Source organism: Panthera onca, chromosome F1 (genome assembly GCF_046562875.1).
Source record: "Panthera onca isolate mPanOnc1 chromosome F1, mPanOnc1 haplotype 2, whole genome shotgun sequence".
Lineage (NCBI taxonomy): Eukaryota > Metazoa > Chordata > Mammalia > Carnivora > Felidae > Panthera > Panthera onca.
In genome coordinates, this window is record NC_138355.1 from 24,310,591 (window position 1) to 24,327,695 (window position 17,105).

General features: G+C 36.0%; 1 protein-coding gene across 4 annotated transcripts in view; it reads right to left on the bottom strand.

Annotated features, from left to right (window-relative positions):
* PLA2G4A (phospholipase A2 group IVA) overlaps positions 1-17,105 on the bottom strand; it is a 164,511-nt gene that overhangs the window by 43,085 nt on the left and 104,321 nt on the right. For all 4 annotated transcript variants that reach the window (XM_060643668.3, XM_060643670.3, XM_060643669.3 and 1 more), the window contains 5 exons: positions 11,161-11,383; positions 10,188-10,302; positions 3,796-3,933; positions 3,615-3,707; positions 96-167 (listed from right to left, as the gene is read on the bottom strand). In XM_060643668.3, the coding sequence (XP_060499651.1) occupies positions 96-167; positions 3,615-3,707; positions 3,796-3,933; positions 10,188-10,302; positions 11,161-11,383 (641 nt within the window). The remainder of the gene's footprint in view (positions 1-95; positions 168-3,614; positions 3,708-3,795; positions 3,934-10,187; positions 10,303-11,160; positions 11,384-17,105) is intronic.

Consider the following 17,105-nt stretch of genomic DNA (forward strand, 5'->3'; position numbering starts at 1 on the left):
ACTGAACGCTGCAATTCGATAGCACTCAGTGAGACAATCAGACACAACATTCATATTCTTTTCTAATGGACCTCCGCCAGAGCAAATTCCCTTACCTTTGGGTTCTTGTGATTCATCATCGCTATCCGAGCTGTCATTGCTCACAATATGCTCTGCTGTAATATTTTCTGTGGAAAGAAAACAAAACAGTTGGACTATTTCAGGTGTCAAGGCTCACAATTAAACTTATCATAAGGAAGTAATCTGAGGAAAACCACCAAGTGAGATCTACTAGGTTTATTAGTGGAAATTTAGATCAATTTAGTACCTAATTCAATAGTTTCAAATTTCCCATTGGAAAACAAATTTCCTGGGACGGGAAAAATTAGTCTAAAACTACTCCTTCATGATTTAAAGGAAAGGATCTTTATTTCTCTTAATTCTGACAGAAAGAATAACTTGGTCACAGGAGGCTCCTGTTATAGCAAAACAATATAATTTTCTTTAATTAAATATGTTTAAGGCTGTTTCTGAGGGAAAATTCAGGGCAAAGCCAAAATCTATAGGAAGACTACAGAACAGTTCCTTCAAAATGAATGAAAGCTACTAATATAAGGTATCTTTTGATTTTCAATAATACAGAAAATTGTTTATTGAAATGTGCCTTTTGGTGTCAAAAAATTTGTGCTTTCTCAGAACATATTAAGAGGGCAGTTATGAAAATTAAAACTTAGAAACCATATACCCTTAAAACAAAGACAGGAGTAAAATCTGGCATAATAACTAGTCATTGTTTTTTTAGAACACACAGACCATCCTTATTATCATTTGTAGAAGAATCAAACTTTCTTCGAACACTTACATGAAACCACTTTCTATATAACAGTGACTTTTTTTTTTCCTTCTATGAGTCAATAGACTTTTTTTTATTTAAAAAAAAACCCTGATTCTAAATTTTTAATTTTCCGTTCTAGAATCATTTAGGGGCTTTAAACTTGGAGAAATATAGGTATAACATATAGTTTCCCCATATTACTCTGTGTATGTTTATTATATCTGCATAAATGTCACATACCTGAATGAGAGTATATAACGGAAGGGTTTTAAATGCTTGAGGTAGTAGGTTAACTTTTTAGATTTATTTAATTTTACTGGTATGATTGCACATATGAAATTCAATAAAAGACAGTGTTCACAGACTAATATTATTCATTTAATTTCATGAGTATTACAGAAAGTAGTTTTGTTGTACAGAAGAGGGTGAGGTGTTAGCAAATGACCCACTGTGGGTGTCATATACATTAGGTATGTTTTTGGTCCTATATATATTTTGGCAGAACAAAATTTTCTTTCTTTTTTTTTTTTAAGCATTTTTTTTCGGTCAACTTGATACTCTCCTTTAAGAAAATGGTTCACCAAAATATCATTCAATTTTACAAAGATATTTTCAAGAGATGAACAGCTTAATATTTGAACGTATCTATTGTCCATCACTATGGTATGATATGTAGCTCCATCTGTTCAAAAGCATAGATGGCTCACATTCAAAATTCCTTGAGAAAATGTGAAGAATTTCAATTCGAGTTATCGGATTATAGTCCAATTTTCCGTAATGTCATTCTTCAGAGGGGAAAAAGCAAAAACAGAAACAACCTCTGAACACCCCTTTAAGAGGTAAACTTTAATCAGCCAGTGGATGAAAAGAATCAGCAGGAGTCTTCAGATTCCCCTCAGTCACCTCTCTGGTCTCATTTCTGGAAAGCCTTACCTAATCTGAGGTAACACGCATCCTGGGTCACAAGCACATAATACCCCTCACAGTCTGACACAGAGGACAAGTAAATAGGCCGCCAAACCACTGGCCTCAAAGGAAACATCCAACAGCAAAGAATATTCTGAAGACTGTTTAATATAAACATTCTCCTTTTCCTTGGCCTTCAGCCATTGTCTCACCCACCTTCGGATCTGTTATTTCAGTCCTATTCTCTTCCTGCCATCGGAGGAAAAAATAACAAGCTCTAGAGGTATCTGGATCATTCAACAGAGAAGGAGCTCAGAGAAGCAAGCATTATAACATGGGCTCCTTCTGTTTCTTTCCTCTTTTATTCTGAAATCTTCACATAATTTTGAGAAGAGTTAGTGATTTCTGCAAGATTAGGTGGCTATTTATCCATCTGCGCTGTGATGTTCATTTTAAAAAGTCAAGTCAGAACATTTCAGCATGATACACTCGGCTTTATAGTTACTCTTAAGAGAAGGTGGCTCTGTAAGTTAAGGTCGGAGCAGGCTCAAAACTTCCACCAACCCTGACTGCTTGTTAAGTGAGTGCTGCCCAGAGGACAGAAGGCAAAGTGCTTTCTTTATTGTTTTTATTTTTATTTTAAAATCTTTCATTCTAGTGCAATCATTAAGATCACTTCTCTATTACTTATCAAGAGCTACTCAAAAATACAAATGATACTATTTAATAAAAAAAATTAAGGACCATGGAGAACTGCTGTGAACATAATACACATATCAAATAGCTAAACTCAATTTTGCAGGATGAATAACACTACTTATAAGCCAATTTGTAGTGCATTAATTAATGTTACAATTGTGTTCTTTTTTTCTTTTTTGCATATAAAACTTAATTGAATCAACTGTCACTGCCTGGAAAAGCTAAGGGCAGCTTGTCAAAAAAAATCCTACATTAAGCTTTTTATGTCCAAGTATTCTTCAAATGAATTGATTGTTGAAAAAGCCATTTATGCTATTCTGTTAACTCTATCCTTACATAGATTGTGATATTTCATGGCAGAGAAGAGACAGTAGGTAGTTAGTGTGCGGATAATCTACAGGACCCTCTTCCCCAGTCCCTGCTGGGCTGACTCCCAATTCAGATTTAGCATTCACTGTTCCTTCCCACAGCCAATCAAAGTAGCCATAAGGAAACAGGGTCGGCACTTGGGAGACACTGAAGGTATGTTTCATTTTGTTTGCTTTGAGTCAAATTTACTCATCAAACAAAACATAAAAGTTCCTGTCGTTAATCTTATAACGAATGAAAACCACTGGTCCTCAAATGAGTTGGTCTACTTTTTCAAGTTTTGTAAATATTATATTTTAACTTATTATGGGACAGGAAGTTAGATTTAAAGAAAACCATTAGTGTTCATTTACTAGATGTGATTTGAAATAATTTTTTCCTCCTTCTTGATGTGACTTAGCTATAGGAAGCTAACAGAATTCTAGTGGGTTAGTATTTTAGAGGTAAGTAAACCCGCAAGTGTGAATTTAGGTGTCATATTGTGTTTAACTGCTGATGAGTCTAATGTTGTAAAAACTAACTGTATTTGATAAAAGGAAACAAATAGTATGTTTAGATATTTAATGACTAAGAGGAATAGAGATGCCTAGTTGAAAATTATTCTTAGGAATTGATAGTTTTTATGAAATTCACAACCTCAGTGTCAGGATAATATTTAGGAAGTAATATACATATGATTTCCAGGAAATATTTAGGTTGATTTAACCAAGCTATTGGTAACTTCAGAATAACTACAGTCTTTATGACGATTTAATTGTCTATACATGCATGTTAAAATTTGCCAGTTTAGCATAATATGGTCAACAGAAACATGTTTTTACAATACCTAGTTCTTCCTCCATTGTGGAACCTTTATTTTGTGAGCCAGAAACTCCCAAGACTCTGTTGAACAATATAGAAAACGCACTGCCCCAGACACCTAAAATAAAGCAAAAATGAAGAATAACTTAGAATTCACCAAGATTTAAAACAGTCAGGCAGACAAAGAGTAGATTTTGATCACTTACCCATTAAGAAATGCAAGGGGTTTTCTTCATATTTCTTCACAACTGTTCCCATAAAAAATTTGCTTCCAAATAAGTCAGGAGCCATAAAAGTACCATATTTAGCCATGCCAATCTCATATGGACTAAATTCAACCCAATCTGAAAGCATTTTTAAAAGGCACAATCCATTAGTAGGAAAATACTACAGAAATGCACACTGTTAAAGATCACTTCCAACAATGCCTTGATTATTTTCATTTATTTAAAATATTTTTTAAAACTTAACCAAATGCCTATTATGTATATGCCATTGTAGAGAAGTCAGTGGAAAAAACTTACTGAAATGAGAACAAAAAAAATCCCTTCAAATTTGTACAAGCTGAATATCTTTTGCATTAAAAGCTCAGACATCTTTAATAAAATCCATCATAATTCTAAAGAATGGAAAACAGAAAACTGCTAACTCAGATGTAAAATCCATGAAGGTGATAGAAGAAATTAAACTCTGATAACGCAAGTAGACTATGAAAGTAGAAGAAATTGTTTTCTAATATTTTCCTTTTCTTTATCTTTCCTTAATTTTGCCTATTAACCATTGTTCTAACTCACAAGATTATAACACAAAGTTTTTATGCTGAGTGTCTTAAGAAATACATGGTAATAGGGTCAATAAAATATAATTTCTAGGAGTAGAGGCTATGAAGCCAGAGTCCCAGGTTCAAATCCCATTTTTCTCCTTACTAACTGTGCAACCTTGGGTAGATTACTTGTGTTCTTGGCGTCTTACTTCCCTAATCTATAGGATGTGAATAAAATCAGGAGACTGTAGAATTGTGAAAATCTAATGAGTTAAGAAATGTAGGGGCGCCTGGGTGGCTCAGTCTGTTAAGCATCCGACTTCGGCTCTGGTCATGATCTCATGGTTCGTGAGTTCGAGCCCCACATCAAGCTCAGTGCAGACAGCTCAGAGCCTGGAGCCTGCTTCGGATTCTGTGTCTCCCTCTCTCTCTGTCCTCCCCCGCTCACACTCCGTCTCTCTCTCAAAAATAAATAAACATTAAAAAATGTTTTAAAAATGTAGAGAACTCAGAAGAAGGAATAGCACATCTTAATCACTCCATAAATGGTAGCCACTACTACATTTCATGTATTTCCATGGCTATCACTATGTTTAATTATGCATCCAAAAAGAATTCCCATTTCTGACACCCATTTCCTACACTTGCTTCTCTCTCAGTCTTCCTTTTCTTGGTAAATGGCACTACTTTTCATATATTCGTACCACTATATATACTTTATCCTTGACAATTCTTTCCCCTTTATATCTTACATACAAAAACTCAAGTTCTGTAGACTCTCTTATCAGATAAGGTTAGAAACTGGCTGCTTATCCATTTGTCCATCATGGATCACCATCCATTTGTACCCTACTGGTACAAGCTGTCATACCCTCCTCCCTGGATCTCCCCAGTAGTCTTCTAAAACATCCCTTCTCTGTTCCCCTGCTATCTTTTTGATATCTGTTGCCAGAACAAAAATTTAAAAATAGAAATCACAGCACACTAATGCCAGCTGAAAGCTTCCCAATGGCTTTCCATTACACTGAACACAAAAATGTGGTCAACAAGGCTTCTTAGTGGTCTGGCTAGTGCCTCTTGACCTCATGTCCTAACCAATCTCCCATTATGTTGGTCTTACTCTTTCCACTTGAGCCACACAAATCTTCTTAATGTTCCTCAAGAGAAAGCTCACTGACACTGCAGTGCCTTAATGCTTGCTATTACCTTATGCAATTACAAGGCTTGCTCCTTCTTATCCCTTAGTTCAAGGTCAATTTTCATTGGCCATCCTCTATGAAGTTCCACCATTATCTACCTTGCCTAACCCATAACCCTCTGCCCTCCTTTATCCACTCCCCTTTCTGAAACTATTAAAAATCTATTCAAACAAACCAAAATCCAGATAACTTAAAACTCCACAAAGTTTTTTGCTATTCATTTGGTGGTAAAATCTGACCTGAATTCATTCAGCAGAAAAAAACAGTCCTGAATGATGTATGGCTTATTTTTTTTTTAACTCACTAAATATGCATATTGACACATTCTATTACAGAAATCACTCTATTTGATTATAAGATCCCCAGCGGTTATTATGTACCATACACGGCAAGTTTTTTTTTTTTTTTTTAAACTTTAAAATCTAAAATGTTCTGAATTCCAAAACATCTATCTCTAGTTTTAGAAAAGGGATTGCGGGTGTATATTTATTGCTTACTCAGTGGTAGATCATAACATTCTACTTCTGTGAAGTAAGTTATGAAATCACAGTTGTGATGAGAACACATAATTCATTTCAAATCAAAGCCAAGTGGCACATATACCTTTCTTCATAAAGTGATGTGCTTTATAATGATTTACATGGAGTTAGTGAGATATGACTAGCAATGAATCAGAGGCTGCTAGGAAAATTTCTGTATCACTAAAAGTAATTACCTATCTCTGAATCTCATCCCCTTATCTTGGGTACTGAAACACAATAACTTCTCGAGTAATCTCATCTTTATTAATGCTGTGGTTTGTGTACACGTAATTAAAGCATTCTCAAGGTAAGATTGCTCTTTATTCCTTAGTCAAGAACTCACCATGGTAGTGCGTGACTATTATTCTTTTGCTGTTAACTCGTATGTTTCAAACTTGAACTTCTCTCCCACACCTCCATCTACTCCTTTCCAACTTCCTGTTGTGGATTTACACTTACATACACTGTCGTCGCATCCCACTATGCTTGCCTGGAAAGGAATTCATCACCTTTCCTCCCAGTCTAGCCTACCTCTTTTGGTAAACAACACTATTACAGCCCTCAAAAAGAAATTTTTCAAAAATTGAAACCACTCTTTTACTCACTCACATCAAACCAATCCATGACCACCTTTCACTGATAACCTTTGGGCTTTTCACCTCCGTCTTCTGCTCTTCTTATCAGTATCTCCCTAGTTCCAGGACTTTATTACAAACGCACAGTGATAACACTGCTTCCGGTTTCTTTCCTTGTTAATCTACCCATATGAATCAACAAAATACTTTTTTCAAAAACACTAAATAATTTCATTGTCCTACCCCTAAACACTAAATGTTTCCCACTATCTTCATAACTGAAGAAAAATATTTCTGTCTGGAATTCAAATCTTTCTGTAACTTGGCACTAATAATTTTCCCAAATGTATCACCCTTCACCGGCTCATACTAAGTCTGGTTTCTTTTTACTGCTCTTGAAAACATATTTTTGACCCTCTTTCCGAGCATTTTCTCATCCTGTTTCACACAAAGAGGACTATTCACCTCCACTTGATAGATCTTTCCATGTTCAAATGGAATCGGAGCTCCATCACCTCATAAAGCTGTCCGTATGACTGTAATAAATCTGTACGATATCTTACACTTAGATCAGTTCTACACACTTTGATTGATAGACCATAATATTCGTGCTCACTTCAGCAGCACATATACTAAAAAAACAGATCATAATATTCTATGTGTACGGCTCTTTCATTTTTCATGTTTTGTTTTTGTCTTGCTAATGGGATTGTAACTTTCTGGAGGAAAAATGCCATATTTTTACTCTGACGGTATCTCAAAGAATTTAACATGATGTTGGTAAGTTGTACTCAATAAATGCAATTTACTGACCAATGGAAATGAAAACGAAAGCAGTGTAGTTAAGTGAAGGAGTCAAAAATATTTAACAGTTTAAACAATGAATGTTTGTTTGTTTAAAATCTTCAAAAGAGGAAAATGTTTAAAGGGAAGAAAAACATTCTCTAATATTGTTGAAATAAAGGTGATCAAACTTCTGTAAGCTAAGATAATTTGGCTCCTTGGCTTTTAAAAATATTATTCAGATAATATTTCAACTTTTTCCCTTGAATATTCACTTTTAATCTAAGCAAACTTTAAAAGAATAAAGTATAGACATGTCTCCTTTTTTTCCTTCAATAACCCAAGCTACTTGAACCTTCATAACATACACTTTTGAGTGTTTTATCGGGTATAAGATCCACAGAACTAATGCTTGATGGCTTTGTCCAACTCTGTTAGAAGAAACAGCTTTGAATCTCCTTATCATAGAAGCTTAACAATGAAGGTTAATGGTGTATCTCTCATCCTGGTACCAGTATCACAGTTAGGCAGATGGCCCAAATAAGACACATCCAGGTCAAAAGATGACCAACTGAACATAAAACGGCCTTTCCCAATTCTAAATGAATCCAAAATATTCACTTGCTGAAATATTACTTGTTCTTTAATTATCTCGATGAGATTTTCTATTGAGAATTGCTACTGCTTCAAAGTTAAGAATGAAAAAAGGTAACTGTCAAAATGTCATCACAATTTTAACAATAGTAATAGCACTATTATATTTTAGGTCTCTTTTACGATATTCTGTCTTCTGCCTGTCTCATGTGATTGTCTTAACAGCTGTGTAATATAAACCTGATATTTATTAATATCATTTTTTTAATAACGAGGAAAATAAGAATCAGATTAAATGACCCACCTAATGTATTTCAGCTCAGAAATAAGACAAGGCTTCCAAATTAGTCTAGTGCTTATTTGACCATAGCATAATGCTGTGGGGTAAAATGGCTTATTTGGCTATGCACAGATTTGACTAGCTTACTAGGAGGATTTATCAACCTATCTCCAATTATTCCAGGACCTCAAAAAACAACAGCTGTAGGAAAGCAAAAACAAAACAAAAGCAATTTCATCATGGCACTTACTTTTCTTACGTGAATAAATTTCACCTCTCCCTCTGAACTACATTACATTCAAGATCTTGCTCCCAATTGCTGCTGACAAGCCATGGTTATCCCAGACTCCTACCGCGTGCCTTACCTCCCATTCGAAAATTAAATTTGCCTCTCATATACAAATCCTATTTATCATTAAGATCCAAGACCTCTGATTTCTCATACAGCTTTCACAGAGCACTACATTTTTAAGACTTACTTAAACTTAATTTGGGCCTGCCACTGCTTTTATGTACTTTGCATACTTTATATCATTTATTTAGTGAAAACACTATGAGAGTCTCATCCTCATTTAACAGATGTGGAAACTGAGACTAAAAAAGGCATGTAACTTGGTCAAGGGAACAATGCACAGTAACTTCTTTCTTGTATCTTAACTTGTTTAACAATTATCGCAGATTTCCCAAACAGATTATAAGGTCTTATAGAACAGGGGCAATATACTGTGGGGGCGGGGGAGGGGAGTTCATGCTTAGCACCTGTCATACTACGTCTACACAGTCAGTAACCAGAGAAGCCATTATTTTAATAAAAAGAACAAGGGCTTTTTGCGAACAAACCTCAGCTCTGCTGCTTACTTTCTACGCGGCAATGTGCAAATCATTTAATTTTTCTGAGGTTTTGTTTTTGCTTCTAAGAAGCAGAGCTAAAAATACCTCACTTCCCGAGTTATAGTAAAAATTGAATAAGATAATAAATATAGTAAGTGATTTCTGAATCATAAGCATGACGAATGTTTTAGTCAATTAACTGATAAAGATTAGAATGAGTGAATTCCAGGTGCACTGCTTTCTATAAACAATTCAAAATTCTTGCCTGGGAATAGTCAGTTGAAAAGAGTGAGACCTTGTAAAATTTGCAAAAGGATTCTGGCTACAAATCTGTTAATTACCTTCCATTCACAATGACTTTTTTAAGCTCATGGAGTGACTGATTTCACTGAGGTACTTTTCCTAAAATTACAATGAACCCTACCATCTACAGTCAGAAATGCTACCACATTGCAGATTAGGACCAGCAAAGGCCCCCACAAGTATGATGTCACATACTTTTAGAGCACCCAACAAGAAGCAAAGCCACAGAGAAAACAAATATTTACATGTGAGATTTAACAATATGAGGTATTTTGTTCGCCAGCTGCCAGAAGCATAGACTAGTACTTTTTGAATGCTGAATTATAAAGACGAAAATGGTGCTTTGAATGATAAACATATATCATGTTACCCAATTTAATGAAAATATAAGCAGTAAGCAAAAGCATATGCATTGCCTAAAAGCATGCTATTTTGTTAAAAGTCCTTGAGGAATGAGTAACTAAAATTGAGGTGATTATATTCATGACTTTTTAATAATTTCTTTTTTATTTTACTAATTTAAATGAAGGTATATTAGTAACTGGAATGTATATTAGTTTCATGGAATAGTCTGTCCAACCAGAAAATCATCTAGCTTAACATTGTCTTGTATCTTCCAATGTTTTTATGTTACCGAAAATACATTAAAATAGACAACTAAAATTGCTCAGGATCTTCCTCTAATAAAAATCATTAGAAACCGCAGTTCAAAGGTTCCTGGAAATGCTTTGAAAGAGGAAATCACATACCTGCAAACATTAGCTCCGAAACATCAGGTTTGACATGGAGACAGGTGAAAAGGGGTAAAGGGCATTGTGCAGAATTGACTTTTTCCTTCAAACTACTCAAGGTAGTGTTCATTCTCTGTCCACAGAAGAAATAAAGAAATGGTTTTCAATATAGAAACATATACAGAGAGAAAACTATTTAAAATAGTACTTCCAATCAAGACACTTGAAACTTTTCTAATAAAAATCAGTCTTCCTTCTTCTAGAAATCTCTGGGTCCTAATAAACGACAACAAGTAAGCTCTATGGAGGTAATTATTATCTTCATTCTAAGAACAACCGTAACTCTTTTAAAGATTATGGCTACATTTGAACTGAAGAAGAACTTGGCAGCTACGAAGCTCAGAAAGCAGTTGGACCCCAGATTCCCTGGCACAGACTCTGTCTCCCACACTTTATCTTCAGATGAAATGTCACACTGTAGTCATGTGTCAAATAGTCTTGCTCCCTGTGACTTATTCCCTTTTCTGGCTTTCTTTAGGGAACCTCCGTTTTTCCTCTACCACTAAAATACTACTTGTATTCATCCCTTTATTTAAAAAGACTGCCATTGGGGTGTGGAGGAGTGGACAGTAAGAGGTCAAAATGTGTATTGAAGAATACAAAAGTACTTCTCTATACATCAAAACTGATACACAGAAAGAATTAGTAAGCACTAGTTGGAAATGTAGAAGTGTTATGTCTGGCAGGACAATGTGTACTCAGGACACATTGTTGATAGAATCAGTTGAGTCAAGTGACTTTTATAAAATGTTATATGGAAATGATGAATCACTGCGTTCTACTCCTGAAACCAGTACTACACTGTATGTTAACTAACTTGAATTTAAATAAATTAAAAGAAAAACCAAATGTATCATTTTGTTTTATTAAAACATTATGATACACATGGCCGATTTGTATTAAAAGGATTGCAGTTTGAGCCATAGCTTACATTGTGAATTAGTGTTTCTCCAATTAACATCCCAAAGATGTCAGTAAAGGTGACAGGTTGCCCAGAGCTTTTCTTCTTCCATAGAGACTCAATGTATCTCTTAACTTTCTGTGGTGTGAGAAGTAAAAGGGGGTTGTGGCTAACATTTTTCATTAGCTCTTCATTAATCTCCTCTGGCCCTTTTTCTGGAAAATCAGGGTGAGAATATAAGGTTGACATGTACCTGTAAAGAAGACAAAAGATGATTAGTAAAGAGAAAGGACGTCACATAGTAGTCTCCAAAGAAGGCAGGTGCTCTCTGTCATAAGAAAAATAAAGAATGTTAGAAATGGTTGGTTAACTTAATTATCTGATTAAAGATATTAATCCATTTAAGGAAAGAATGTATCAATCAGAAAGGAGCTGGTCCACAACAAAGGCAAAGTAAAAGAGAGGTCTCAAAGGAAATAGTGGACTTCCCAAGCCCAGTCCAGAGGAGAGGATGTCCTAGTGGGCTTACTGGCTGTCCACCGTCTAGCCTCTGGGAATGGGTAATTCCTATTAGACTATCAGAGACTGATGAACACAACACATTTAAGTCATGTAAATAAACTTACTTGTCTGGATATAATACCAGTCAAGTAATCTGGTAATTTGACTTTCCATAATGATTAACTATAGGTAGGAAATGTGCTGTCTAAACTACTGTGAATGCCTAGTTCTCCTAACAAATGTATTTTTGTTTTTATTTTGCCCATTGCCAGCTGGGTAGAATCCCGAGTCTTGAACTGAGAAAACAAAATAATGAAAGAAATATATACTCCACCCCTTCATCCAACCAAAGAGAAAACAGGGCATAGTTTAATCTCCTGTTTCCTTGACATTCAAATAGAAATGCCTACTATAATGGTTTATCTTTCCTTCAGGGAGGGGAGAAACCTGACCCTTACTGGGTCCCTGCCCTTCCTGAAGCCTGGGCTGGTTAACTGTACATAAGCTATTGCCTTGAAGACCTAAAATGCTTTCAATTCTTCTATTTTAAAGATGAGGAAAGAGAGGATTGATGAATTTAAATAAATGTTCACAGTTCCCCAATTAATAACAGAATGAGAATTTAAAATGTGTCTTCTCCCCTGATAGGCTTATTAAATCTCTTAAACAAGATTTCAGTTCTTAGAGACCAAACTACTTCCATTTCACATGAAATTAGAATTTCTTATTGGATTCAGAGTTCTTTGGAGACAAGTTGAGAATAATTATAAGTTAACAAATGGAGAGTGATGAGAGACCTTTTAACGTTTATTCATTTTTTGAGAGACAGAGACACAGCGTGAGTTGGGGAGGGGCGGAGAGAGAGGGAGACACAGAATCCGAAGCAGGCTCCAGGCTATGAACCGACAGCACAGAGCCTGATGCGGGGCTTGAACTCACAGACTGGGAGATCATGACCTGAGCCGAAGTCGGACGTTTAACCGACTGAGCCACCCAGGCGCTCCTCCCACAAAAAAATTTTTTTAAATAAAAATCCTTGGGGCGCCTGGGTGGCTCAGTTGGTTAAGTGTCCAACTCTTAACTTCAGCTCAGGTCATGATCTCACAGTTTGTGGGATCAAGCCCCGTGTCAGGCTCTGCGCTGACAGGACAGAGCCTACTTGGGATTCTCTCTCTCCCTCTGCCCCTCCTGTGTGCACATGTGTACTTTCTCTCTCTCTCAAAATAACATAAACTTAATAATAAATAAATAAAAACAAATAAGAATTCTTAAAAGATCTTTATTACATAAATTGGATTCCTAAAATTCCCCCAAAACATGTGATAAAGATAAATAAAAAAGACTTACTCCAGACTCAAGCCTGGGATAATTACCAAATATCTATAAAAATACAGCTTAGAGTACTTGAGAGATAACCAGGGTCTGTCTACTCCTGTAGTTATTCTAAGGTCTATCACATGGCTCATAAAAATCAATAAATGTCTGGTTTTCTGGACCTCATCCTACTTTTCAATAATCGCGTGCATTGATGGAATGCATTGGTTTGTATTTAAGAACATAATAAAAATAGGAAAATAAAACATCTTTTGGTGCCTCTGACTGGTTGACTCTGGAACTATCCAGGATATGCTTCATTCTTTATGGGAACACTAAGAACTTCTTTACTGGTTTTATTAACAAGAATAATTTCTACCTCCACGGACAATTGGTTTGCCCTTAGCTTTTTAAAAATTATATTATGCAATTGGATTTTACATAGTTCGATTTTGCCTTGGACTTTAGAAGGCTTAAACTCAAGCCTGTGTTTCATGCTTTTCAGAGCAATAGGTTATAGAATGAATTTTTAATTGAATTTCTAGTTATATATTTACTTACCTTTTTTCACTTCTATCCTTATTGTATGCAACCCAGTTTTACTTTATAAGATACATTAAATCCTTTCCTTAATGAAGCAGGGTAAAAATAAAGAAAAGGACCAAACACTTAATGTCAGTAGAGAACAATTTAGCCTCAGAATAATCTTTTCAAAAGACAGATAAAAAGGAAATAATATGATCATTCTGCTGTTGGAAGTTGTCATTTCCAACTCCTCAGCAGAAAGATGTAATTACTCAAATCTGAAATAACATTATTTAAGACTTCCCTTCTCCATCTCTACTTAGCTGGTCTTTAAATGAATCAACTTATGATTCTAGTAAGTACCTTTGCCCCATGAATTGCCCCCAGCAAGATCTGAAGGCCCTTCCCTTCCTTTCCCTTCCCTTCCCTTCCCTTCCCTTCCCTTCTCCTCAATGTTAGCCATTGGCTCCAGATCAAGAAAGTCCTTCCTCTGGGGTTTGAGAATTGCTCAGAAGCTAGGACTTGTGCCACAGTTTCAGAGGTAGATTTTTTTAAATGGCCAAAAATTATACAGATGTCAGCCCAATTCTCTCTGTTCCATGTAGGAAGGTTGTAGTCCATTTCTTTTCTCTAAATGCTGAAGTAAACTCATTCACTTGAGGGAATTTTTCTCTCCCCCTTTCCCTCTCTGATTCTTTCCCTACTATGAAGCACTTGGTTTGAGGATACAAGCCCTAGCCAAAGACAAAAAGACCTAGATACCTCAGCCTTTGGCACTGGGTTAATGTTCTCTGCTTGTTCAGCATTTATTTTTTAGAATTCATGAGTGTGAACTGGACAGACTTTTCATGATGTCATCATGGTGACATGCAAGACCTGAGTTTTAGCTTTGGTGATGCTAAAGATGGAGGGGTAGGCAATGGCCAGTTTTCCTTAAATAGCTGTCTTTGTTTCCTTGGTTGCACCAAGGCAGGATTCACTGTTACTAGTGTCTGTGGACATGCTACCATCTAAAGCACACAAACATCACCCCAATTTGCAACTCTATAGTTAAGTCTTAATTTTCATCTCTTTACTAATACGTGATTCCCAATTATACCAATCAAATTTCTGAAACTAAGTGACTTAGACATAGCAGGGCCTTTACAAATAGTTAATTAATGAATGGAAGGATCCTCAACTTATTTCTCTATAAATCTGAAGATATCAGCCTCTAATTTTTCAACATATTTATATGATGGAACACATCATTCTCTCCATACGAATGCATTTTAGGCTAAGTGTGAAATTCTAATACTTAAATCATGTCAAAACTGCACAAGGAATTCTCAGTGCAGTTTCTTCCTCCAGATCGCCCGGCCAATGTTTTAAAATATCAGTGCCTGGCCTCCAAGGACTTGCCAAATCAGAATCCTTAGGGGTAAACATATAGAATTTCTATGCCTAAAAAAGTGTCAAAAGCAAGTCTCAAAAGCAACTAAAATTCGGAATGGCTTGAGAAGACCCTTGACATTTGTGAAGCAAATAGCCTTGAAACCCTAAAGAAATCTCTAGATTAATTTTCCCCTCAAAAGGCAGTTACTTATGCAAATCTTCATTTAGTCATTCAGTGTGTGATAAACTGGAGAGATTCATTAAGCGAACAAGCCAAGCACAGTCACCACCCCAAACAACATATTTTTCTCTAACTTACACCTTGATCTTTTAGACTATCACCTCTTATCTGACAACGTCTCCTAAAATTGTTTCATTGTTCAATGCTGCAGGAAGTCTTCAGACTCCTGAACTGAAAGTTCTCCTTCTTGAATTCCGTTTGGGTCACTTTAATGGACTGAGCCCCACTGCTATCATTGCAGAGCTACTCTGATTTGTCTTTAGATGGCAAGGTCATACAAGCGTGGCAGTCAAGAGCCCACAGTCCCTTATGATTCTGCAGATGAAGCTGTACTGGGGAAGAGAGTTGTGCCAACTGGTTGGCTAACATTTATATGTAATGAATAGCACAGTATCATCCCAAAATAATTTCAGAAATAATTACCATAAGGGTAGTAGCAATTACAAGGGAAGCCTTTGTCCTACATAAAATTCTCTTTTGTGATCACAGAAACCTTTTTGGGAGGTCCAGGGCTTCTCCAAATATTTCCGTATTACCTCATTTGTGCCAAGTAATGGTCATGTGTCAGCAGAATATAAAAACTTACACAACACAAGAGTGTAATTTGTTTATCCAAGTCTTTCCGAATTCCTTCCTTTGAACTTTTTACCTTCTTGCCTATACTGTTCAAGAGAAAATGAACATGCATCATCCTGACCACCTTTTCTTCTGTTCAGGAAGTATCTCTTCTCTCCACAATGAACAGCTTTCACTTGTGCTTCTTCTCTTGTCCCGTCCTGTCTCTGTCTGAATCTTTTTCTATCCACGAACCACCTATTTCTTTACCTTCCATCTATCCTTTTACATTATTTCCTTTACTTCAGACTTCTACAAAAATATCCAAGTGCCTGAAATTCTGAAAATAAAACAAAACCAAAACCCTTCCCCAAGTTCCTATATTCCCCTTCTTGAAATACAGCACCTGAAAGGTTTACCTCCCCACCTTTCTTCATCTTCTATTCACTTCTTACTTGCAATTTCAAGATCAAGAGTTTTCTTTATTTCCTTTAGTGATTTTTGCTAAAACCACTAAAGATTTCCAAACCCAGTTCTAAGCTAAGCTTCTCACACATGTTTCACTCTATTAAAAGACCCACTACTTCTTGAAGTACTCTCCACCCTTGACCTCTGGGTCGTTTTTTACGTGATGCTCTTCTCTGACAGCTACTTTGCATTGTCCATTAGGGATTTCCTTCTCTTTTTGGTCCATTAGCTTTTGGGGTGTTCTAGAGTCCCATGAACTAAATTATTGGTAGTAATAGCTGAAGTGGTAGAAATTGGTGAAATTACCAAGGGGGGGGGTGTAGATATAACAGAACAAAAAGGAGGTCTCCTCACATTAAGGAGAAAAGCAGTGAAAGTAGTAAAGACAGTATGGAGGGCAGAGCAATAAGAGAGGAGGAAATAAAAACTAAAAGGCATAGTAAGAGGGATTTGTAAGAGGGACAGCTAATGTGTGAAATGTCCCAACTGCCAACTTCATCCTCCCTGGCTCCCCCAAAAAGTCAAGGAGGAAAAGAATTTCAAGACACCATTATATTTGAAAGTTAGGTGCTTTCAGGTGAAAATCAATTGTAAGGATTTTAGGAGTGAGTGTCCTTTAAGGAAATAGAATAAATTAGTGAAGGCTAATCTTGAGGAATTTAGACAATTTTTTGTATATAGAAATTTTTGTATATAGAAACACATGGCCTGTAAATGTTTAAATGATTGGCCTGTAACATTTGAAATTCTAATTACATTTTGCAGGACTTGTTTTTCGAATCCCGACAGAATATAAGATGTTGCCCAAAGTTGCCCCAAATCCATAACCAACTCAATGACTGCAGCTCTAATTAAGCCTAAACATGCATTATTATACCCTCAAATCAGCACCCCAAATCATACCTGCTCTGTCTTTACTAGCTGAGTCTAAGAAAGTAAGCTTCCTGTAATGTATCAGTCAGGGACGGACCACAGGGATCTAACAAATATTGAATTC